Source organism: Alosa sapidissima, chromosome 18 (assembly GCF_018492685.1).
Source record: "Alosa sapidissima isolate fAloSap1 chromosome 18, fAloSap1.pri, whole genome shotgun sequence".
NCBI classification, from domain to species: Eukaryota; Metazoa; Chordata; class Actinopteri; order Clupeiformes; family Clupeidae; genus Alosa; species Alosa sapidissima.
In genome coordinates this window covers 12,113,329-12,138,328 of record NC_055974.1, presented here as the reverse complement: position 1 = coordinate 12,138,328, position 25,000 = coordinate 12,113,329, and the positions used below count along the sequence as shown (strand labels likewise).

The window sequence follows — 25,000 nt, the reverse complement described above, 5'->3', positions numbered from 1 at the left end:
AGGCTTTTTTAGTATCTAGTGCAGTTTATTTCTTGTCATGACACAGAATAGAGTGACAGGCGAAACTCACTTTAAATTCTCCCACAACAGATGGATCCTCGCTCTCGTCCTGAGTTCGACCACGATACAGCTTGAAGGTCTGGCAGAAGTCTGCCAGCTTCTCGAAACCATCCACTCTCTCCAGCTCTCTGTCATAGATCTGAGAAGAGGCAAAGGATTAGCACCGTGTGTGTGTGTGTGTGTGTGTGTGTGTGTGGTGGGTATTTGTGTGTGTCTTACCAGAGTTATTATTTCACTTCATTTTCTACTGCCCAGAAGCAGACTCAGCTGATGGTGAAATTATTATTCCAGTGCAGCTCCATACTATGGAGTACAACAAGTCCATTGTCACAAAGGCCAAAGGACTGAGCTTTACCAGTCCTGGATCCCAACCATTCTGGGGTTGCTATTTGGCTTCTTCTATATATAAACATTAACAGAGAATGACCTTCTCAGTAACCAAGGCATTTCGAAATTCAATAAGTAAAGTTTAGAGTTGCGTCGTTACAGGAAAAATAACTAGGGTGAAAATTTATGATGGCAGCGTGGTGTAGGCCAACGCCACAGGATTGGTGGAGTGAATGGAATGGCTCGGAACCACGGGGGACGCCACCACCACGCCGATGGTATGAACCAATCCCAATAAACACCCGGCCTTGTTATTTTCAAAGGGTCCATGAGACAAACGACGCAGAGCCCCCAAAAGCCCACAAGCACAAGAGCGCCCCTGCCCAGCCTCCCCCCCCTACCGCAGACATTACACTCCCCCCCCCCCCCCCTTCTCTCTTTGCTAGTGGAGCTATCGCTAAAAACTCAAATGCTGATCTCAGCAGTTCTGGCTGCAGGGGTGTCTGTGTCACCCCTCCTGGGAGACTGACAACTCATGTTACCATAGCAACCGGCAGCCATCAAACTAAAAATCCCACCGCCTACAACAACCAACCCCCCCCCCTCCCTTCCCCCACCCCCCCACACCTCCTCCTCCCCTCCCCACCATCCTCTCCAGTTTCCAGCCCCGAGACGAGGTCGCCCTGAGAAACGGACTCTTGTTGGATAACAGTCAGAAAGTTCTCGGGCTTTGGGAAAGGTTGGAAAGAGTGGCTCATGAGGCAAGCAAGCCTCTGACAGGAGAGATCAGAGAGAGGCGAGGCAGGCTACAGGGTGGAGGAGGGGGGGGGGGGGGGGGGTGAGTGGGTGGTGGGGAGTTTTTGGGGCAGTGAGGGTAGGGGGGTTTAGTGGGGGGGGGTAAGTTTGGGACCATGACGTCAGCACAGAATGCCCCAGTCCACGCACGGCTATCCCCTGCGACATTCCCGACATGAATTCATCGGAAAGCTTGGACGCTGGCAGCGGGGCGGCAGCGGCGGCGAGGCGCTGTGTTCTGACAGACTAGCCCGTGGGAAGCCCGGAGTGGACGTGTCAGGGGTGAAGTGCACGCATTGAAACAGGCACGTGCGCTCAGACAGGCGCTGCTGCTGCTGCTGCTGAGAGAGAGAGAGACTGGGAGACCTTTGTCTGCAGAGACGCCTTGCCCTGCACGCGTGCTCATGCTATAGCAACAAAGCGCTCTTGTGTGTGTGTGTGTGTGTGTGTGTGTGTGTGTGTGTGTGTGTGTGTGGTATGACTAACCAGGGCTGTGTTGAGGAGCCGGGGAGCGTGTCTGGATCCATTTTAACATCCCGCTGATGCCATTTTTATGTTCTACGATTCATAAACCACTTGAAAAACATTCAACCATAATAGTAGGGATAATTCACCCAATGGTACCCTTGCCTGACTGTACTGATAGTTAAACCTCTATTTCACATAAAGTACCTGAAGCATAACACAAAATGCATCATTAAAACAGATAGCACCCTCTAACCTGCATCTATATTGATTTCTTTTTATTGTATATATTATTTATTTTTATATTATTATTTTTATTGTATATTGTATATTTTTGGGCCTTTTTGCCTTTATTTGGACAGGACAGTGAAGAGTGAGAGGAGGTGAGTGGGAGAGAGAGAGATGGGGTGGGATCGGGAAATGGCCGATTCAAATCTGGGTTCCTGTGGGCACTCGGACCCGTACATGGTATGGGCGCTGTAGCCTGCTGCGCCACATCGCCCCCCATTATTATTGATTTTTGATATGACTGGGACATTGGTGTCACTGGGAAAATATAAATTGTTACACTGATACACTGATATTACAGCAGAAGTGTAGGACTGTGTAGCACTGCATAGTGTCTGGATTTACCTGCAGTGTGTCGAGGCCTTTCTCCAGGTAGGTCCCACACTTGTTCCTCTCTCCCGTCGAGGCGTAGAACTTGCTCCACCAGTCCATGAACTCATCCTCCTTCAGTAAGAAATTACGAGAGGAGGGAGGGGGAAAAGATCGTAAACAAATACACCACAAAGACAGTTATAGTTATACGCTAATCTCACCAAGTAGGTGATGTGCTGCAACAAATCAACGCTGGATTTGAATCAACAAGTGGCTTTGAAGCAGGACAAGTGCAGAGAGCAGTGACTGCACCCCAGGGAGAGCGACAAATGATCTGCAGCAGTGTGACTTGGGTGTGACGCTGGAGCCGACTTACCCACTGTATCATCTACAGTATGACCAGCAGAAGTGAGTTGAGAAACAAACAACAGAGGAGTATTAGCATTTAGGAATTAGTGATTTCAGAAGAGTCAGGAGGAGTGACATGAAAAGGGAAATGAAAAGTGAAACATGCATCATCACCAACACGACTGTGACACCATCTTGTAGGTCATATTCAATCGGTCATCTAATAAAGGCCACATGGGTCTCAAGTCTCAAGTTCAGTGACTTCTAGCACTTCTATCTTTTCTGATGACCAAAAAATGGAAAAAAAAAAAAAATGGTGTATCAGACAAAGATATAATGGCATGTGTGTGTATGAGGATGAAAAAGAGCAGTACTGTGTGTGTGTGTGTTTGGGTATGCATTGCATAAGTGACCTCTCATCTCTCGGGTCTAACACACTCTCTCCAACCACCCACACCCACACACACACACACACACACACACACACACAAAGTTTCCAGGACCTCCACTTATCCCCACAAAGAGGGACAGGCCTCTGCATTCTTTTAACTGGTCTTTAAATGCAACAAGCGCGCAAAAGGAAAAACACAGTCAGTCCGAAGAATAGTGGAATTTCTCTTCTTGTTCCATGTTTTTTTTCCCCTCTCCGGCGGCGGTTGTGGTGTATGGCAGCGTGGCACGTGTTTCGGCCGTGAGTTTGTGGTGCCTCGCTGGTGTTGTGTTTAAGTGGTCCACGCGCCACTGTGGTGCCAAGGAATGGAGCGGTGCCCACCACTAATCAGCGCGCCAAAGAGCGGGAGGAATCTGGACAGGGTGGCAGAAGCAATCGGGCGACGGCGGCCCGAAAATAAAAGGGAACAAGGGGAGGGCAACGGTGGGGGGGGGGGTGAGAAAACGAGAGAAGGAGAGAGCGAGAGAACGGAGTGAGCAAGTCCCATTGCTCTGGGAATCTCCTCCAAGAAATGCAGGAGGAGGAGATTGATGGGAGACAGGGGAATGGCGCAAGAGAACAAGATGGATGAATGACCTAGCAGCCAAAGGAAGGGGATGGCGGGGGCGGTGGTGATGGGGGGGGTGGTTCCCGTGCCAGTCGACGCAATGCCCACGCCACGGTGGCACGGCCCTGTGAAGATGGCAGGGGCATGTGGTGGGGGATTTGCAGTCTACCGTGAAGCTGCCTTCAGGGTGAATTAGGTGGGATTGGTGGGGCGTGTGGCAGGGAAACCGCTACTGAATGTGGCCCTTATGCCGAGGCTCTGGCTCTGGAACCGGCTGTCTCTCAGCGCTCATCAGGGCAAAGCCGCGCAGGGGCCATCACAATGGGGGCGGCAGTCTGGGGGCCCCTTGCCCACACTTTTCCATGTGCGTGGAGTGTGTGTGTGTTTGTGTGTGTGTCTGTGACTGAGGGAGACAGAATGAGGTGATTGCCATGTTTCCATGTTCCATCTATGAGTTAAACCATACTTGCGTGTGTGTGTGTGCGTGTGTGTCTCTTTGTGCTGTCTGTCGTGCCATACCTCTGTCAGACAGATAAACGAAGAAAATCCGTGTGAGTGTGTTTGAGTACGTACATGTGGGCTCTCTGACGTCCCGATGTGATGAAACCGAGATTTGTGGTGGTGCTCCACAGGCTCAACCAATGAGGCCAGGAAGAGTGAGTGTGTGCGTGTGTGTGTGTGTGTGTGTGTGTGTGTGCGTGAGAAACGCAGGCCTCACTGCCACATGTGGGTATGGCTACAGACAGTCAGTATCCTACCACGATCAGGGTGTGTGTCCAGTATCTCACCAGGGCCAATCGTTAACAGTGTAAGTGTGTCAAAACTGGAAGAATAGACTACACCAGAGCGGGCTGCCAGCCTGGGTGTTGATGCCAGCCAAGGGAAAGGCGAAAGTGGGCATAAAGGAGGGCACACTGCCTGGTTTGGGACAGGGTGGTCGGAAAGTCAGACCACCGACCGTTCCAAAAAGTCATTCATCCGAAACCAGCCTGGCAGAGGCCATTTGCTGGAAAGGTTACTATGGGCTATTCCCAGCATTAGCTACAGACTGCAGAGCCCCGTATGACATGAGGAGGGATACAGTATAGAGGACGGTTTTGCAGAAATGCAGAGAAATGAAGGCAGAGTGCTCATTCTTTCGTAAATGTCTTTTTTTTCTTCAGTTAAGTAATAAATCAGATTAAAGCTATCTGGCACAGCTGAGCTCTTAGCTGCCCTTCAACTTAAAAAAGGCGTTTTTACAGTAAATGTATTTTTAAAAAACGTCGTAACATTCCCCAGGCTGCCTTGAGTGGCAGGTCATTTGAGGAACATAAACAAACAATTTTCAAAACGACCTCAGGAATCTGTGACACGAGGCCTTGGAAAAGCTCTTGGAATTCTGAAGCACATCGAATCTCATGCAGGACATTTCTACCCCACCCCTCTCTCTCTCTCTCACTCTCTCTTGCTGTTTATCCCTTTATTATTATGTACCTTCTTCTCTTAATGAGTGAGGGATTTAAAAAGCGCTCAGTGGATGTGGTAAACTATTTGGTGGTGCTGCAGTTGTTTGCCAGTTTCTGAGGACATGCTCTCACTCTCTCTCTCTCTCTGTGTGTGTGTGTGTGTGTGTGTGTGTGTTTGAGGTTAAGGCAGTTCATTGTCATGGGTCACTGTGGCGGGTATAAAACAAGTGCTAATTGAAATAACATCTTACAGCAAAGAAGGGCACTGGGCACTAAACAGCATTCATCAAATGTGCATTCGTGTGTAGCTGACAACATAAGCCTGGTGGTTATGGCCCTGGTCACTGCCGTGGAGATCAATGCAGACGCACACGCAAACACACATCCACTGGCAGTGGACTTCTCCATGCGACTGTCGCGAGACGTGAAAAACCAGACAAATCACAGACGATGGGGCAAAAAAAAAAGGGTTCCTATTAAATCGAGGTGGATCCATAACACTGTCCAGAGGCACTGCAGTGCATTATCCCCGAGAACCTGGACTGACAGGATTTTCAGCACAGTAACTTAAGAGGCGAGCGGTCAGGCAGCCACCTACCAATGACAGACCACAAGCTTGGAGGCTTCTCTTCTCCCTGGCTGCCTTGTCTGCGCTACCCTCAGAGTCTTGGATGCCATTTACGAAACAGAAAAATGGAAAACTCATCTGTGCCCCTGGAATGTCTGGAGCAGGGTGTGTGGGGTCACCACGGCAGCAGCACATAGCACACAGGCCTCCTGGACTGGACTGGACCGGGGGGGTTGCTTGACTGCATTTTTTACTAGGCTGAGAAATCCAGTTGCACGTGCATAAGATATGTGAGGATGTGTGTGTGTGTGTGTGTGTGTGTGTGTGTGTGTGTGTGTGTGTGTGTGTGTGTGTGTGTGTGTGTGTGTGTGTGTGTGTGTGTGGTGCGTGCCTGCATGTGAAAGAGTGAAACGGGTGTGTGCGTGTGAAAGAGAGAGTGGGACCAAGAGCTAGAGAGAGAGAGAAAGAGAGAGAAATAAAGAGAGAGGGAGAGGAAGAGAGAGAGAGAGAAAGATAGAAAGAAAGAGAGAAAGAGAGGAAGAGAAAGAAAGAGAGAGAGAGGGGTCTGTCTTTCCTCTGTTGTGCACGGTCATTCTACCCAAAAAGAGTCCTTGCTGGAGCCAACCTGCTGGCCACCCTCCACTGCACACACCAGAGGCATAACTATCTGGTGGCATGCATGGCAGTGCAATCTTCTCTCCCTCTTCTTTGTTCACCCTCCAAGTCCTTTTCTTCTCCTTCTCAGGGTCTCCTCTCCTCATCCTTTCTTCAGCCTCTCTCCTCTCTGTCTCTGGAGGTGGTGGGACCGGAGGGTGTCCCCTGGCTCTTGTAAAGTCTGCATCTCGAAAATTTAATAAAACTGATTAAAAGCATGTTCCTTTTTTTCGTCCCTCACTCACTCTCGCTCGCTCGCTCTCCCTCCCTCCCCCCCCCCCCCCCCCCCCCCCCCCTCCTCTCCATTCTTGACGTCTGGCTTTTGTGGGGATATGCGCAGGGAATCTTTTAACAGCCCTATTTACTTTGGCTCTGTCCAGAGAGAAATTTGGGTTTTTGATCATCTGGTTTGAATATTTTCTAATAAAATAAATATCTTTGTTTGCAGAAAGAGAAACCTCCACGACTTGGCCTGCGCAGGCAGTCAGGAGTCCATTTGGAGTGCGCTATAAACATGCGTGTATCAAAGGCGCTGCTTAGCACTGACAGAGCGGGAGGCACAGGCCAAACACGCCGCGCTCTCCGAGCACCGCCGCCATGGAAACGGCATCACATGACACGACCCCTCAGAACTGGACCTTTCCAAAGAGTCTGGCCCGTCAGCCACACAGAGTGGAGGCCATTTACGTCTTTTTCTGTCTGTGTCATTATTATGAAGCTGCATTCAGACACTCACTCACACACACACACATGCACACACATAAAATTCAGATACACAGTGTATGGGCACACAGGCTCGCGGGCACACACACATACACACACACACATTTCAATAGAAATTCCAATGACCTTTTCTAAAAAAAAAAAGATAAAATAAAAAAAAAAAGCAGCACAATGTTTAACTCAATTATGCTTTGTGCGCCTTAATACAAAACAGCATATATCCCACCATTCCATCTGCCTGGTGAGGCCACACTCTGCAACCAATTTGAAGCGTAACAAAAGAGGGCTTTAAAGACTTGGAAACAAATAAGAAAGCAAATGAGCTTCACCGTTGGATGTGAAACCTCACCTAATTCATGTGTGTGTGGTGTGTGTGTGTGTGGGGGGGGGGGGGGCTGGAGCTGTCAGGTACAGTAGGTCAGAGAGAGAGCAGCGGGAGGAGGGAGGGGGGGTGGGGGGGGTCGCTCGACGCTCCAGCTCCTGTGAGCTCAGAGTGCGGTATGGGGGGTGGTTGTGATTGTGTGTGTGTGTGTGTGTATGTGTGTGTGTGTTTTTTCACCTTTGTAAGGGAACCTGAGCTCTAGCTGTGGGGTGTGTTGGGAGGGCTGCTTGAAAGGCCTCCCACTGGCTCGGGCAGACATTGCTGAGTGCACTCCAGAGAGCGTTTAGTGTAAACTCCGGTCCCTAAGTACCCCAATCCCTTTGGCTTACCACAGCCAGCCAGTGGAACAGACTCAGGAGCCATGCTCTCTCTCTCTCTCCCTCTGACTCTCTCTCTCTCTCCCTCTGACTCTCTCTCTCTTTCCCTCTCTCTCTCTCTCTCTCTCCCCCCCCTCTCTCTCTCTCTCTCTCTCTCTCTCTCTCTCATATATATATATACACAGTGCATGCAGGCCCTGAAGCTAAAGCTCTTTCTTAACACGTCTCCTCTGTCTCTTCATGTGTCTGTAAGGAATCGGATCTCTTATCAGCCCATCTAATGGGAATGCTCTAACGTGATTAGGCCTAGGACACACAGCCTCCGGGTCCTCGACGTTTGACCCCGGCTCGGGGACACGGCCAAAGAGTGGGTGGGTGTTAGTGTGCGTTACCCGCTCCCCAGCCTTTTCCATTAATCCATCTGACTTGTGGGCTTTTTTTTTTTTTTTTGCTGTGCATCTGTGGGGGTTTGAAGCTCCTTGCGGTAGTTTTGAACGGATCCCGCAGACTGTGCGTCAGCCCTGGCCACCATAGCCACAACTGTAAGAATGATGTTTACCGTGACAGCAGGCAGGCCGACAGACAGACAGGCCAGCGAGCCATCCATGACTTCAGTGTGTGTGTGTGTGTGTGTGTGTGTGAAAGAGAGAGAGAGAGAGACCTAAATGGTGTCAGAGTAGCTTCAGTGTGTGTGTGTGTGTGTGTGTGTGTGTGTGTGTGTGTGTGTGCATTCGTGTGAGAGAGAAAAGAGTGCGAGAAGACCTAGATGGTGGTGTCACAGAGTAGCACACTCATGCATGTAGTGTACACAGCCTTCATTAGAATACAAGCACAGGCATTAGAAACAAAGAAACAAAGAAACAAAGAGTTTCTTTATAAAAAAAACTTGTACACATTAGAACAGTAATCATGTCATATACTGTATTGGTAAACATGTAGAAGAACAAGAAGAGGGATAGATGGATGGGTGAGAAGTGAGTATGATCTGGTCCCCTTCATACGTACATGTAGACTGGACCGAGAGGAAGAGATGTTAATAATGGCAGAACTGGTTCCATCTGCTAGCTAGAAATCAGAAGCATGACTGTGGTTAAGAAGGTTAGCGTTGGAGAACTCCATAGCAACTGGGAGCAAACCATTGTTATGAATGTTTCATGGGCTTTGAAGTTGAAGAGTGTTTAAAGATGGCATATAGCTCATAAGAAAAAATGTAAATATACATTAAGTAAACACAGAATAAAAAAGACATTCGTTTGGAGCATGAAAATCAAACATGGCATACAGAAAAATGGTTTGCTTCCAGTACACTTTCAGTAAATAAACACCCCTTCTGTACGTGGCAGTTGCACTAATCAGACATAGCATTCACATTAGATATCATATTCTCAAAGGCTCTCGGGGAACGAGGGAATTCCTCCTGGAGCTGAAACGACAGCCAACAAGCAGTCTCCACCATAAGGCTTCTCAGAGATCCTTTTTGAGTCTCGATCTCCTCAGAGGGCAACTCTTTTCTGGAATATCAGGCCCTTTCAGGTCACCAGACCAAAAGCCATGATGAATCATTCCTGGTCAGATACATGTAAGAAGTGGATTTCAACTCATGACCACTCAAAATAACAAGAGGTACAGTACTATGAAAGCGGTCAAGTATCTTAATGGTTTGGCCTTGATAGATAGATAGATAGATAGATAGATAGATAGATAGATAGATAGATGAATAGTCAACGAGTCACCATGAGGTCAATTGTCAGCTTAGAGTTCAGTGTGTGTTTTGTTCCGCAGGGCTTTAAAGGGTTTGTCCCTAAACATCTTTAGCCACACTGCCCTGAAGCCTCAAAGAGACATGTGACGGTATTTAGCCCTTTCCTCTCCATGTTGATGCAGGATGGGAACACACTAATTGGTGACAGACAAAATACACACGCTGTCTGCATTGAACTAGTTTGCCTCCGAACACTAAATCAAATCATTGTTACTTTTGTGAGTCACACGGTGTAAAAGTGTCAAACCAGTGGTAAAATAAATGGGGCGAAAATTTACGGTACTTAAATAAAAAGCTTAAATAAACAACAAAACACATGACAAAAAATACAAATAAAAAAATCAAATCCCTTTCAAGAAATCCCTGGAGGAACGCATGTAATTCTTCAGCAATAACAAGACAATGAGCTGCAGCAATCCTGACGGGAGTCCATTGTACAGTTCAAGCTTTGCAATAATGAAACAATACTCTCATAAAGCATCTCAGTAATTGTCTCTAACCAACACTCTTCCATTTGACCGTATTTCACCTCAAAACACAGCATCATAAAAGATTCACTGGAAGAGGAAGAGGGTGTGTGTGAGTGTGTGTGAGTGTGTGTGTGGGGAGGGGGGGGGGGGGGGGGGGTGTGAGCCAGGGACACTGCTGATGTCCTCTCCACTCCAATTACTTTTGCTGGAGACATCTGAATGGGCTTGACATCATTCATCAAGGTCAGCCTCTTAGTGCTTTTGGCCTCTCTGGAGGGGGCATGTGATGTCAGGGTGGGTGGGGGGTGGTTGGTAGGATGAGCTCATAGCGAGGGGTGCCACCCCAATGCCCCACTCAGCGCAGGCGTGGCCCCTTCTGGTTTCTAACAAACAGCGGCCAAAACACAGGCCGCCAGCCAACTCAGTCAGACAAAGGCGCCAGCCTCACCCGTTCATCTGCCTGGCAGAGGCGCTTGGAGCAAGTGGCACACCCACCCCAGCCAAGACAACGCATCCCTCGTCTGGCACATAGAGTTCAGGGACATGAAGCTCCGCAGACAAAAGGATTTATTCTAGCTCAATAGCACAGATCCCCAGGGTCTGACAGATGTCTGATTAAAAACCAGCCCTGTTAAATCAGACCACACTCCTTGATCTCATTTTCATTTGGGTTTAGGGGGAAAAGGTCATAAAGCCTTAAAAAACATGCACCATACGACAAAAACAAGCAAACAGTTGTATGCATAATACAAAAATGGTTAAAGTTGACCTCTGTGATAGACAGACACAATCAAATTGAAGGGGTTAATCAATAAGATCAGGAACAGCTGTCTAAATAATGCACAAGACCCCTGATATCATGCCCTTTTATAGGCACCGACAGTATACATTAGCATAATGACACTGAATTCATCACCGACCACCAAGAGCTCGAAAAGTATACAGTGTTTAGAGAAGTTGAAAGTCTCAGACTCCAAAAAAGCTACATTGTGTTGGTGACACAGCACACCAACTCCAAACACAGTTTCTTCATCGCTCCGTTTGTTTGTTTGTGGAAACCATGTGTCCTTCTGCTCCTTCCAACGCGGCCTGCGTCCCAGCCGTTTTTACGCAGTCAGGACACCAGCGCTGAGGCCTCTTGCCGAGTGCCTCCTCGACCCCTGGAGGGGGAGAAGTTTCGGGTGGGGGTGGGGGCAGGGGGGGGGCGGGGGTTGAGGGGTGGATAGGGGTGGTTTGCAGGAGGGGAGGGTAGATGAGGTTCTTGTGGCGCCTGTGGTGAGTAGGAGGGGTCGCGCGAAGGGGATGCGCCGGGTAGGGGGGTGGGGGGTGGGGGGGGGGTGCGCAGTTGCCCGCAACGCCTCACCACATCAGAGGGAGGCCTGAACCCTTGCAGTGCCTCCACAGCTTAGTGCCAGGGCATTATATATACAACAACAGAGCAGCAAAAACACACAGGCACTCGCCAGAACAGCTAATTAAGACCAGGCCCCCTTGCTATGCTGTTGTCCACTCGAAACATGTGAATGTACAGTGCATTACAATATATTTCTGTACGTGTGCATGCGTGTGTGTGTGTGTGTGTGTGTGTGTGTGTGTGTGTGTGTGTGTGTGCGTGTGTGCGTGCATGCGTGCGTGCGTGCGTGCGTGCGTGCGTGTGTGTGACGCTTGTCATCATCACAGCCCTCCATAACTCACCCTCGGGGGCCAGGCAGCGTAGGTAAGGCAAGAGGAGGATGAAAGGCAAATCAAACCTTTCGGCTGCACATCAGAGGGGCCACACTCCGGTAATATGCAGCGCGTTGGTGCTCCGTCTCCATCTGATCACGTCCTCCCTCCCTCCATCCCTCTCTCTCTCTCTCTCTCTGTCTCTCTTTCTGAGGGCGTTTAACCCACTCAAGACCGTGACTAATCCAGAAACCCACCGGAGCCGTGTTCGCTTTCTCCACTCGACACACACGCTGTTGTATTTGGCTTTATCGCAGCCCATTTGAGGTGACAAACATGTTCCTCCTTACGAGAGCATATTTTCCCCTCTGCTCTCAGGAATACAAACACATAGTTTTGGGTTCCCCCGGGAACAAAGTGGGGGTCTTTAGGGAGTTTATGTGGGTTCGATTTCACTTAATGTACCCAAGAGTTTAGTTTAGATCCCTCTGCCTCCTCTCTTGCTCCAAAACACAAAACACAAGGAATTTATAGATGTGGAAATAATTTTAGATTGTTTGAAGAATTCTCTCTCTCTCTCTCCCTGTGTGTGTGTCTGTGTGTGTGTGTGTGTGTGTGTGTGTGTGTGTGTGTGTGTGAGTGTGTTCTATCACCATCAAAGGCCAGTGCAGTCCCTCTCACACACACAGATGGCCATCATTCGTACAGACTCCAGTCTTGTGGGAGTGCTGTAGCCAGTGCTTCATACACAGAGGGAAAACTTGCCCATCAAAGGCTCTTTTTAGAGAGGCAACTGCAATGGATACGTACACAGAGACATATATGTTTATGTCACATCAGAATCTGAGGGCCACCAAGGCCTCCCTTTGATATAAAAATGCCAGATGACTTGTAAATGAAGCTATGAGGTGCTTTTGGTTCTAGAACATTCAGACGTATTTCTCTGCCGGTTCTAACCCGACATCTTCCATCATTCCAAAAGCTCGTTTCTTTTCCTTTTTCTGACTCCTAGTCATCTCCCTTTTCTTTTCCTTGTCTCTCCTCTAGCCAGGCCAAACAGTAGCTGACCGGGGCCCGATCACATTCTCCTCTCTGGCTTTCCTAGCGAGCATGGGTTTCCTGTGAGGGCAGGATCCCTCAGGAACACCAAGGCGGAGTGGGAGGGCCGCCCAGGCAAGGAATTCCTGTGTCTATTTGATCTCTCCATTGGAGGGGAGAGGAGACCCCTGAAATGGGAATCCCAGCCAAGGCAAGCCGAGTGCGAGAGGAGTAGCTCTCCGTGTGAACCTCAGCAAGGAACGCTGCCCGAGAAGAGAGCGAAATGGAGCCGAGGACACCGACGGGAAGAAGGACGAGGCTACAACACCACACCACACCACACCGCACCGCAGCCACAACAAAACAACAGCATTAACACAGGAAAGCCATACCTAAACACACAATAAGCATGACCACACAAAAACTAGTCTCATTTGTTCTATTCTCTTTCTCTCTCTCTCCCTCCCTCCCTCCCTCTCCCTCTCTCTCCCTCCCTCTCTCTCTCTCTCTCTCTCTCTCTCTCTCTCTCTCTCTCTCTCTGCGAGTGTCCACTGGACAAGGCCCTGGTCATGAGGCGCATTTTCACATGGATGTCTGCGGTTGTGGTCCCCCTTTATTTATGCAGGCTCGAATGATGCATTTGATGAGTCTGACAAGTGATGCCAGAGAACAAATGAGACAAAAATGTTTTCTCATCGCAAACACTGCACTTCTAAATAAAGCCCATTGTGTTGTGGTCGCGAGACATCTGAAATCAGGAGAAGGATTTGAGGGAGGGGGTATTTACTGCATATTTAACATGAGCGTTGGCTTGGTCTGCTTCTGCCCTGCTTTCTTAACGTCAGCCGAATTCTGTCAAACCGCAACTGGTGCAACCAGTGACAGCTCGAATACTATGCCAAAGCAAGACTAATGCAGACCGAATTGAGCATAGCCTCGACCAGGCGGTACAAAGCAAATGTCTTCAGTCATCATTGATCGAGTAACCTCTCCGTGATCCTATTTACGGAGCACCTCTGGTCAATTAATGCCATGTAAATCTCATGTAGATTTGTGTTTCGCAGAATGAAGGGATGATGGCAGCAGGCTTGTGGGGGCTGTGCGTCATTCGCTCCTGAGGATGTAAGTTACACGCTGCTCTCCCAGATTGTACTAATGGAAAACATGGCACCGAGAGAGAGAGAGAGGAGGGGACTTCTTAAATGCGCTTCAACGAGAGCTGGGTGTGGGCCTTTGAAGAAAATAAAATAATTGTCTGAAAGGGCAAGAGCATCTTTCCACTTTGTGTGAAATGGGAGAATGTCCCGCTCCCCCAGCGGGCATTCAAAGTGGAAGGTCAACCGTGTAAATAAAACTCACCCATCCTGACTCTCAAATGCAGCCATGGAAACTACAGGGGATATACTGTGCCTTGTTTGTTTTTTCACTTTTAATTCTTAATTTCTTGCATCTTTTTTCTCAGCTCTGTGCGATTCAATAAAAGCTGAAAAGGTTACAGCCAGGACATGGAAGCAATTTTCTAATTTTCATAATCCTTCCCCTCTAATTTTTTATTGTTTTATATTTATTTCTAATGTATTTTTCGAAGTTGTAGTCATGACAAGGATTTGATGAGCTCTCGCAGGCGCCTCTTGAAGCATCTGGTTCGTCTTCAGACGACACAGTCAGAGCTGGTCACTGTCTCAGCCAGCTCAGGCCAACAATTAAGCCTCCAGCACCAAACAAAATTCCAGCACGTTCCCTGGATCAATCGCGTCGTCATGCGGCCCCGTTGAGCATTTAAACAGTTAGCTTACATCAGTGGTATTAACACACTGAGGCTGTGACCTTCGCTGATGAGGCGGCACCTCTCTCATCGCTCTCCAAGAGGGGGACCGGCTTTTGTGTTGCTCCATCTGAGGGAGTGGAGTGAGAGCTCCCTAGTGACAGGAGCTCGGCAGATGGACTGGCTGCGGCAGTACAGTTCGGCTGCAGTTCAAAGGGCCTCACTATCAATTATATTTCAGTTTCACGGGTATAGTCGCTCATTCACCAATGCCTTGTTGTTTTCCTTTGAGTACTCTAAGTTTGGTGATTGCGGTTTTAATCAATTTCTCAATTTGTTATTTGATATAGATGGATAGGATGTCACATACACATTGCACATGCTTCCAGCCGATTAGCCACATAGCACACACCTCATAACTCTATACCGCATTAGCAAGTGTGTGTATGGCAAATGACATTATCATTCCCCTAGAAACAAACACCCAAACAACAAAATCCATCCTCAACCACCACCGGCCTCATCCTCATGCAAGCGATAGTCTGGTATACGCACCAAACAGTGCCAGCTTGTTTCTGAGGGTTTGCCCAAGTGGTGTCTCCACACAGGGTCTCCCTTTAGCACTTATTATGGAAACACTTGCTCTCTGTCCCAGATCAGCGGTGTCGCCCTGTCATGGCACGATATCAGTGCCAGAGCTCAGGATTGGCCGGCCATCAGGAACACATTCCTTTTTATTGGCTGGGTGCGGTCACCGTGCCGACAGCGGGAATGAGCCATTGGTTCCGTTGTTAAAGACAAGGGGGGGGGGAACTACCCCTGGAAGAGTGTGTGGCGAGTTGTGTTATGTGGTCTATAACGAGGGCAAGCGTCAAGGGCAAGCAAACACCCAAAACCATACCTCACACACTTCACCAGTCCAAGGAAAACCTGGAGAAACCTTCATAACATGACCTGGAGCCGCTGCGGAACAGCCAAGAGCCATGACTTCACAGAGACCATTCGTTAGCCAAAGGCTAGGCCTCGCGGGTAGAGAGATGATATCAGTGGTCTTACCTGTCCAGGTATGAGTGGCTCTTTGTCGTCAATGTCAATCAGGATGTCATCCCGGGGGGTTGGTGCCATCGCTCCTGTTGGTGAAAATAGACTCTTTCAACAAGGTAAACAAAAACAATGCTTGAACGTTCTATTTGGGCCCCAATCTACTTCCTCTGCATTAAGATAACATATGGAATGTTAAAAAGGAAGTCTTGTGGGGCCAATTATGATGTTGATAATGGAACTCTCTTGAAAGGAGACGTGTGATGAAGAGAATGGATGTGTACTGTATGTGTTTGTTGTGCTTTTCTCTCACACCATCTCTTCTCTCAATCCTTAGCAAACCACCAAACCCAGGATATTCTTTGCTTTTAGCTTATTTGCTTATTCGTCTAGCTTCTTCTCATCCATCTTTAACCCCCACCATCGCTCCTTTCCCAGTTTTCCACCTCCTCCTCCTCTTCCTCACCTATGTCATCCTCTGTGGGGTCTCTCTCCAGGTCCTCTTCCTGGCAGCGGAACTCCTCCAGGTAGCGGATGGTGCACTGGCCCACCACCGGCTTCCTGCCAAACTGCCTGTTGTCGATCACTTTGATGACCAAAGGCGGCATGTACAGCTCCTCTTGTGGCAGCCGCTGGAAGGGAGACAACAAAGGGAGTGAGACAAAGAGGATCATGGGAGTTATGAGGGGGATGAGGGTGTTGGAGTTCGGCAGAAAGGGTGGAGAAATCAAAGCAGCAGATACAGCATGAGGAAGACATTTTTATGCAAATAATTAGGCACTTTTCGTCAGTCATGACACTGGTGGAACAGCAGTCCTTGAAGCGTGGCTGCACTGATTTCAACGTTTCAGAAGTCATTAGATACGAGAGAAGGGCTCTGTGCACTAACAACATGGCTTTGGACCAAAGCAGACTAAAGGGCATGTCAACAGCCATCTCATATGGAGTATGATTCCACTGACAGTGCCTCTCGGAGTTTCCAACCCACCAGAATTCTTTCCACAAAATGGCTGAGATCTCTAGGAGTCAGTCAGCCCAGTTAGTGTAAACAAAACCAGACCTACTTTGAGCCCTTCACTGGGGGAGCAGTGGAGACTGACAGTGATCAGCCCCTCCAAAACTATTACACTCCAACGCTCCCAGCACAGTAGAACCTCACCTATGAACAGTCGGTCATGCAGTTACGCCTTTCACATTATCCAATACAAACAATGAAGTCATCCGCCTGGCCTTAGGCCACAGATAAAGTGACCTGATCTGGAGGGTATCTGACAAGCTGAAAATCATCCTTATGTGTTGCTCTCTTTCTCTTTCTCTCTCTATCTCTCTCTCTCTCTCTCTCTCTCTCACCACATCGATGAAGAGCGTGTTGACATCGAAGTTGGGGTTCTTCTTGGTGTTGCGGATGACACAGGACTGCACCACGCGGCCACCGCACTCCACCTGCAGACTCGGGGAGGTCACGCTGGCCATCTGAAAACTCTTCAGGTTACGCAATCCCCATGCCAAGATCTATGGGGTCAAAGGTCAATGGGGGGGAAAAAATCTCAACGCGTTGAATGAGATGTTACCATATTAACATCTGGGAAGAAAAAGCCTTGACGGCTTTACAATGTTCAGAAGACTTTTCTTACAAAAGCATGAAATATTATTAAAGAACCACTCTGGTAAAAATCTACTTTTTAACATGTCTAATTGACGTTTTAATGTGTTACAAAACATATCATGACCAAAATAATCAGTTAACACCATGGCTAAGTATTTCTGGTTTAGATGGGCAGTGAACTGGCTAGCCAATCACTGTTGATAGCGTGTCAGAGTTAGCTATCTTACATTAGCATAACATTGTTAACCATTTGGTAACTATAGGCCCTTTCACACTGGCAAAATCGCCACGATTTTATGTACCAGAATCGCGGAACGACTGTCCCTTTCACATAGACCGAGGCGGAACGGCGGGACAAAGCATGAACTCATGAGCGTCTGTCTGCCCTATATGTATATCCTCTGATTGTAATGCTTATCTAGGCGATATTTGAAACATTTATTTTGTATTTGGCCTGTTAAAAAATCATAAAATCATGTAGACTTATTGAACAATTCAGACACATTAGGAACCGCAAAGTTGGAGACATAAAGACATTGCTGCAAATTTAAAACCGGATTACTCTGGAATGGCTAACTGTGCAGGGGAATGCTTTGCACCTTTATGTTCGGTAAGGTCTGCTGTTTATTCTGATATATGGTTTGTCATATGTTGAGGGAAAGTTCGCGAAGTATTCCACCAAGATGAATGGGTAGGGAGATGGGCGCAAAAAAATATGATTAAATTAAAGTTACTTTTCTCGCGAACCGTTTACCACAACAACTAACCACTAACATCGTTTAAAGGCTGAGAAAAAGCTCTTTCGTGTGATACATGTGATGTCTGTGATGAATAGGCTACGCAAGTAGTTGAGCAAATTTGGGTGGGACAGAAATACCTTTACAGAGCAGCAGTTCTGGCCATATCGGCTCTGGCTCACATGATGTACTGCTTTAAATGCATTATAGCTTCACTACCCAACACGCGAACAAGAAAGAAAAGAAAAAAGAAACCAACGTGCTTATGTCGCGATTTCCGATAGGCCCAGGCCTAGAGAAAAGACAGCTATGGTAACAATTAGGATTTGCTTTGCTTACACTGCTGTTTGGTTGTCCCAAACTTTGAGACGATCCATACTCGCATTAACTGAATTTTATCAAAAGTACCAATACCTTGATGAAATATTACTCAAGTACAAGTTAAAATACCGATCTGAAAATGTACTCAAGTAAAAGTAAAAAGTAGTTCATTTAAAATGTACTTTAAGTAACTTAGTTACTTTTTTGGGGGGGGGGGTACCAGAACAACCAGTTTTACCAAAGACTTTCTAATGAGGAAATACAGCACTCAAAAAATCCTCCGTAGTAATGCATCGGGTTAGTTTGTAACGCCAATATGGCAGTTGTCTACACATCATATGTCTACACATATCACAACCCTTCCGCGGCAAAACGTCGACATGTGAATACATTGAGCCAATCATGTGGTGTGTTGTAAAATACAGTACATTGAGCCAATCATGTGGTGTGCTGTGAAGACATCGTGCCAATCATCTGTTGTGATCTCGCTGCTGGAGCAAGATTGGTGTCGTGAAGCCTTACGCACACGCATTTCTGCTGAAATAGATGCACGATAAGTGCCCAAAAAGTGTTGCAATATGGCCGCCGAGTGGAGGTACTTGCCTGAAAAGGACGTTGAGAAATGGAGATCTATGTGAAAAATCACCAGAGTTCTCCTTTAAGTTTGAGCAGTAGTTGATTTTCAAAGTTAGTTGCACTCATCCTTGGGTCGCTTTGTAGTGAACAGTAATCCAGCACAACTGAAAAGCCCCTCACAGGCAGGCCAATATTGAGTTGCAGAGTTTTTTTTTATATTTGGAAATGAGCAGAAGGTTCAGCAGATTAAAGGGCGTCGTACTGGGCGAGAAAGTGGGAAGTATAGGGCCCCAATGGAGGAGAGGGCCCGTGAAAAGTGGAATACAGGGGGCACAACATTTTCACCAGGCATTAGTAATAACTCAGGTAATCCACACATAAAAAATCCAAACAACTCCATAAGTAGAGTCATGTAATGAAGTGGAATAACACAGAGGAAAAGTATTAAACACGCTAAGAAAAAGCACTAAGGCAAGGAAAGGGAAGGAACGAGCTGGAATCTGTATAGAGAGTAGTTATCCTTTCTATCTGTGCAAATTATTATAAGCTTGGTTAGTAGCCTACATATTGATGGGCTATAAAAAGGTTTTTCATTACCAAGGTGTCACACAAGAAACATTTCATGATGGATAAAAGCAAAAAGCTCTCCCAAGACCTTTGCAACCTTATTGTTGCAAAACATATCAATGAAACTGGTTACAGATGCATTTCAAAACATCCGAATCTTCCAGGAAGCAGCATGGGAGCCAGTATCTGCAAGTGGAAGAAACATCACTGCATCATCAACCGGCCATGCACAGGTTCTCCTCGTAATATTTCTGACCAGGGAGTCAGAAGGATAGTCAATTCCAAGAGCCAAGGACCACTCGGAGAAAGCTCCAGAAAGACTTGAAGGCAGCCAATTCAATTAAATAGTTCTGGAAGTAACTAAAGATCAGGATTCACAAGAGGGACCCCTGGAATCTGTTTAGAACAATGGGCCAAAATCAGACCTGATACTGCGACCAATAAGTTTTGTCATACAGGAAATGTCTTGAAGCTGTCTTTACAAACAAAGGCTTTTCCACAAAGTATTGAAGAAATTTCAGTAGGCACGTTCAATACTTTTTTCCTGTGTCATTCCACTTTAATCCACAAAACTCTTATGTTTGGATTTTTTATATGTGTGTTAATATAATGTGTGGTGACATTTTCGAATAGGCTCGCTGGAAGTTTAGGCTAATTACTGAAAAGAAAATAAGCGTTCAATACTTATTTCCACCATATATTTATTTTACCTGAATATTTTAACTTCCAAATTAAATGTCAAAATGAATGTCAGACGAAATTTAAAGTCTGACTGGATTTTGTATACAAAACATAGTGAAAACTGTGTAAGGTCACCCTCACTCTCCCTTGCTAAAGAGCTAAATGGTTTAGTCCGCCTGCATGATTCATAAGGTAGTCTATCTTTTGTTTATTTAGTTGAGCATCGCTAGTAGTGGACCGCTATGTTTTGCTGCTGGTGCAATGTCTTTCTCCAAGAAAGCCAAGTCAGGTTACTAAAAACAAAGGCCCAAACAGGAAAAAGAGAGACATCAAAATGAGGGGAAACAACTGCTAATAAACTTCTTTCCAAAGAAAGGTGAGCACAAACGTCAAAACACGAAATCCCATGGTGTTTGCTTAAATATCTCCACAATCATTAGTGCTAAAACGAACTGAGACAACCGATTGGAATAACGGAAAATACACTTTCATAGGTTAGGCTAATCTGATTCATTTCATGATCCAGTCTCCATCACTTTCAGAAAGACTGCATGGCGCCAGCTTGATTCATGTCCTGTTGTAGGCTACATGCTGATCATTATCACTAGGCTAGTGGTTTAGGGCGCGATTTTTTTCTCTCCCTTTCCGTTTTCGTTAGTCTTTTTTTTTTACTCAAGTAACGGATGGGATTTTTGATGTAGCGAAGTACAATACTTCACTCAAAATGTAATCAAGTAAAATTTAAAATACCGATTTTATAAACTACTTAAAAAATACAAAATACACAGAAAAACTACTCAATACAGTAACGTGAGTAAATGTATTTCGTTACTTTCCACCTCTGTTGTTTGGGGCGGGAGCAGTTAGCTCCCCACATCGGAGATCAGGCAGAGTGGGTCGAGATCCACATAAAGCCATGAAGGGATTTTTGTTAATGAAAAAGAATTTGAACATTTATCTTTCAGGAACTATGACGGGGGTTAATCAGGGGCTGTAATGCATCTACAGTTCTGTCTAGTCTTATTATACAGATATTTATAAATAAATATATAAATGCAGTATTGTAAAAGCACTACCTTGAGGCATTGTCTGTATACACAAACTCAGCTGGATTGTTACCTCTATTGCAGTGCGCTGGAGAACCGGCCGGATGCCCTGTGGAACCATGAACACATTGGGCTCTCTCTGAGGGGGTGGGTAGGGCAGGTCAGACTCCTCTGGCTAGACATGGAGGAGACATAAAAATGAGACACAAATTCTATAACGGAACGTCATCGATGTATGACAAACGGCTTAGATGCATAAGTTAGCTCTTCAACACAAGCTACACACAAAAGCAGAGCATTCATGTTAGCTTAAAGTGGCCCCCTCTATGACTGTTAATCATGGCTAATGTCTTGCATCTCTGCGAATATTTATTACACTGAAATATGTGGCTCGTTCATGGTTGTAAAACTGAGATGAGATGATTTCCATTAGTAAAGATAATGACTAATTTTCCCAGAGGAATATTAGTCTAAAACTCATAATTTAGGAGGAAATATGGCTTGATTATAAACGATGACTCTTGACATACGGTGACGCAGTGGGCCTACTGTGATATGGATCAATGGATGTGTGTGTACGTAACGTCTGACATTAATTAGTGAGAGACACAAACTCTGAGGTGTGTCTTCGAAAAAACGCATGCAGTTAAACAAGACTTTTTGTTCAATGTATTCATTAGCACAAGTCAAAACACAGGCACCATTGCTGCCTTTGAGATACAGCAGACTCGACATGGACGATTTAGTCGCAAACACCATGTCACCACGCACCACGTCTCGAAATTAGCAAGTTAATGACCTGGTAAGACACCATATCAAGGCAAGAAGAAAAACTTGTCATTTCGGGAGTCCATGCAATTAAGTATGTAGCAGTATAATGCTGTGGCCTATGTCATGTTAATATGAGATGGAGTAAAGCCAGTAGAGGGTAGTGAGAGGAAAAACAGGAGGAACATGTACACAGCCTGATTGCAAGATGATGACCACAGCACTCTCCAACAAAGCCTTCTTTTACAAAATTACAGCGCATTACATAAAAACATACTTGTATGAGTGTGTTATGCACATGTACGTGTGTGTGTGTGTGTGTGTGTGTGTGTGTGTGTGTGTGTGTGTGTGTGTGTGTACAGTATGTGGATGCACGGTCTTGCCATGATCTGTTTCTAATGTATTTATTCCATTAATTAACTACGGGTTTGTTTCTGTACGCCATTTTTTTTTTTTTGCAAAGTGGATCCTCACAAATGGGAAACAGGGCAGACTACGGTCTTGGCTCACACAGCGTCAGAGTTTTCCGGGACACCTCCTCCGTAAGCCCTTCGCCCCGAACATTTTCCTAGCATCGTGTTTGAGTTCATTAAAAAGGGATGAAAGTCGTTAGGGATTCAGTCCCACTATCTGCAGTCTCTAAAGCTGCACCATTTATTGTGCTTTAGCGAGGCAGGTTAGTCTTACTCAACCTTACAAACTTACTCAAGCTCCTGGATGCTTTTGTTCAGGGAAGCTCTTCTCTAAGAGGTCTAGGTCTATTGTGTTTTACTCTAACCCTTGAGTTGAATGTATACATATTTATTATTATTATGCATTTGTTTTAAAAAAAATTCTGTCATACTGTAACTCATCCAAAGTGTAAGACATGCTGCTGTACACTGTCAGAAGATGTACGCAGCATTCGCACAGTATTGGAAGATGTTGATTCAGATAAACATGGCCACCTTGCTGCTATGTGCACAGTCTTATGTTTCACTACGATCACTGGGAGGATTGCTAACCAGCTCCAGCTGCTATGTGAGCCATTGCTCTCTGCAACATTTTAGGTTTCAATTGCTTTGGTGGTGTCCAGATGTATTGCTGGATTACCTATCAGTCAGTGTCAACGTTTCATAGGTTGTGCATGGGTCTGTGTGTGTGCTTGTGTGGGCTTGTGTGGGTGTGAGAGTGTGGCTCAAGTGCAAATGGCACGGTTAGGCTTTAGGCTTGTACCCATTGCTGCTGGTTTTCAGAGAGGAATCCTGGGAGAATAAGCTAGGAGAGGCCAGAATCAAAATGGGAAAGGAGTGGGAGAAAAAGAGAGTGGAGAGAGACAGAGAGACAGAGAGAGAGAGAGAGAGAGAGAGAGAGAGTACAGGGAATGGGAAAAAAACAGGGACAGAGCCTGTTACATATCAATAAATCACCACAATATGACAATCTTGCCTGAACTTAAACTTCCGAGCAAAAAAATGGAAAATATAATCACAATACACGATAATGGTCGAGAGCCCACGCACTGAATGTACATCAGAAAGTAAAACAGTAAGATATGCAAACTCTCACCTCGTCCATGATATGAGCAGGAGGCATTATGTCACCCTATTGGAGAAGCACAAAAGACATTAACTCTGTTTCATATGAGGCTTTGGTGTGAGTTACAAGAGAGACAATCAGAGAAAGAGAGTGAGCTGAACTGACAGAAGTGGTGTGTGTATGTGTGTCTGAAAGAGAGAGAGTTTGTGTGTGTGTGTGTGTGTGTGTGTGTGTGTGTATCTTACGGCCTCCCTACATGTGTGTGTGTGTTTGTGTGTGTGTGTGTGAGTGTGTGTCATACGGCCTCCCTACATGTGTGCGTGTGTGTGTGTGTGCGCATCACACAGCCTCCCTACATGTGTGTGTGTGTGAGTTTTGCGTGGGTGGCCTGGCCAGCCTGTACGCATGCACTGTAATTGGATTTCCCCGTGATTATTCTGCTTTAACCCAAGCCAGCTGGGCAGGTCTGGGCAGGGCGGGGTCGCTGGCATCCCCAATCAGCCAGCAAGTCAGCCGGGGGTCGGCCCGTGGGGCGCACAACACGACGCGCAGGGCCAGTCTCGCCAACTGACCCCAGCACAGCGGCTCTGCTCACTCCCCACTAGCTCTCAGCAGCAGGGCCTGATCGGGGTACACCGGCGGTATTTAAACTACTCTTTTCGGGAGTTCAATTCAAACCAATTACAGGGTCATGCTAGACTGGGAGAAGAGTATAGGTCTGTGTATGGAGAGGAGGAAAAAATGGTTAGGTAAAGGTGTGTGTGCTTTTGTGTCTGTTGATGAGTAGGTGTGTGTGTGTGTGTGTGTGTGTGTGTGTGTGTGTGTGTGTGTGTGTGTGTGTGTGTGTGTACAAGAGAAAAAGAAAGAAAGAGAGAGTGAGAGAAAGAGAAAGAAAGAAAAAGAGAATGAGAGAAAGAAAGAAAAAAAAGAAAGTGATAGAGAGAAAGAAAGAAAGAGTGAAGGAAAGAAAGAAAGAAAGAAAGAAAGAACAGAGGGAGGAAGGAAGAATAACAAAATAAAAAAGAAAGAAAGAACGTGGAAAGAAGGTACACCTAAACAAAAATCAAGACTAACCTCCTGACCAGGGATGTGATGAATTGAGGCCTATGAAAAGAGAGGAAGAAAGAGCATGAGACCACAATGTTAATGAGTCTCAAATGAAGGCGATGACTTCATAGGATGTTATTAAATTAGGCAGTGACTGCTGGGAACGCTGCCTCTTTCACATATGAACACACCATCATCAGAGGGAGGCCCAAAAACCCCAGAGGAGCAAGACACCCTTCACACACACACTCACACACACACACACACACAAATGCGCACTCACTCACACAGTCACATACATACACACACATACACATACACACACACACACACTCACATACACTCACACATGCGCGCACATGTGCACGCACACACACGCACACACACACACACACATTTTCAAATCCCACAACTTATAAACATCACAACCGCATTACACATGCCTCCCCATCCCTAAAGGCAGCTAAATGGCATAGTTCCCACACTGATTAATAAGCAGAGGACGAGCACCAGCAGAGTGGCGGCTTGTGCCAATGTCACAGGTGAATGAGCTCCTCCTAAACACAATACGACGTCAGCATGGGTGGCATCTAAACATCCTTTTCTAATACAAAACTCAAAAGAGCCCAAATGTGACCAGTGTTTATCACTCGGATGGGAACATGTAGATGGTAGCCGCTGACAGTGGACGTGATGGAGATGACTCA

General features: G+C 46.5%; 1 protein-coding gene across 13 annotated transcripts in view; it reads right to left on the bottom strand.

Annotated features, from left to right (window-relative positions):
* Positions 1-25,000, bottom strand: part of dysf (dysferlin, limb girdle muscular dystrophy 2B (autosomal recessive)) — a 74,026-nt gene that overhangs the window by 14,009 nt on the left and 35,017 nt on the right. For 5 of the 13 annotated variants that reach the window (XM_042069388.1, XM_042069390.1, XM_042069392.1 and 2 more), the window contains 11 exons: positions 24,321-24,350; positions 23,277-23,312; positions 22,944-22,985; positions 21,034-21,135; positions 16,777-16,938; positions 15,893-16,058; positions 15,442-15,515; positions 8,691-8,750; positions 2,624-2,635; positions 2,281-2,379; positions 71-199 (listed from right to left, as the gene is read on the bottom strand). In XM_042069388.1, coding sequence (XP_041925322.1) covers positions 71-199; positions 2,281-2,379; positions 2,624-2,635; positions 8,691-8,750; positions 15,442-15,515; positions 15,893-16,058; positions 16,777-16,938; positions 21,034-21,135; positions 22,944-22,985; positions 23,277-23,312; positions 24,321-24,350 — 912 coding nt within the window. The remainder of the gene's footprint in view (positions 1-70; positions 200-2,280; positions 2,380-2,623; positions 2,636-8,690; positions 8,751-15,441; positions 15,516-15,892; positions 16,059-16,776; positions 16,939-21,033; positions 21,136-22,943; positions 22,986-23,276; positions 23,313-24,320; positions 24,351-25,000) is intronic. The other 8 variants (XM_042069391.1, XM_042069398.1, XM_042069397.1 and 5 more) reach the window with 3 other exon arrangements.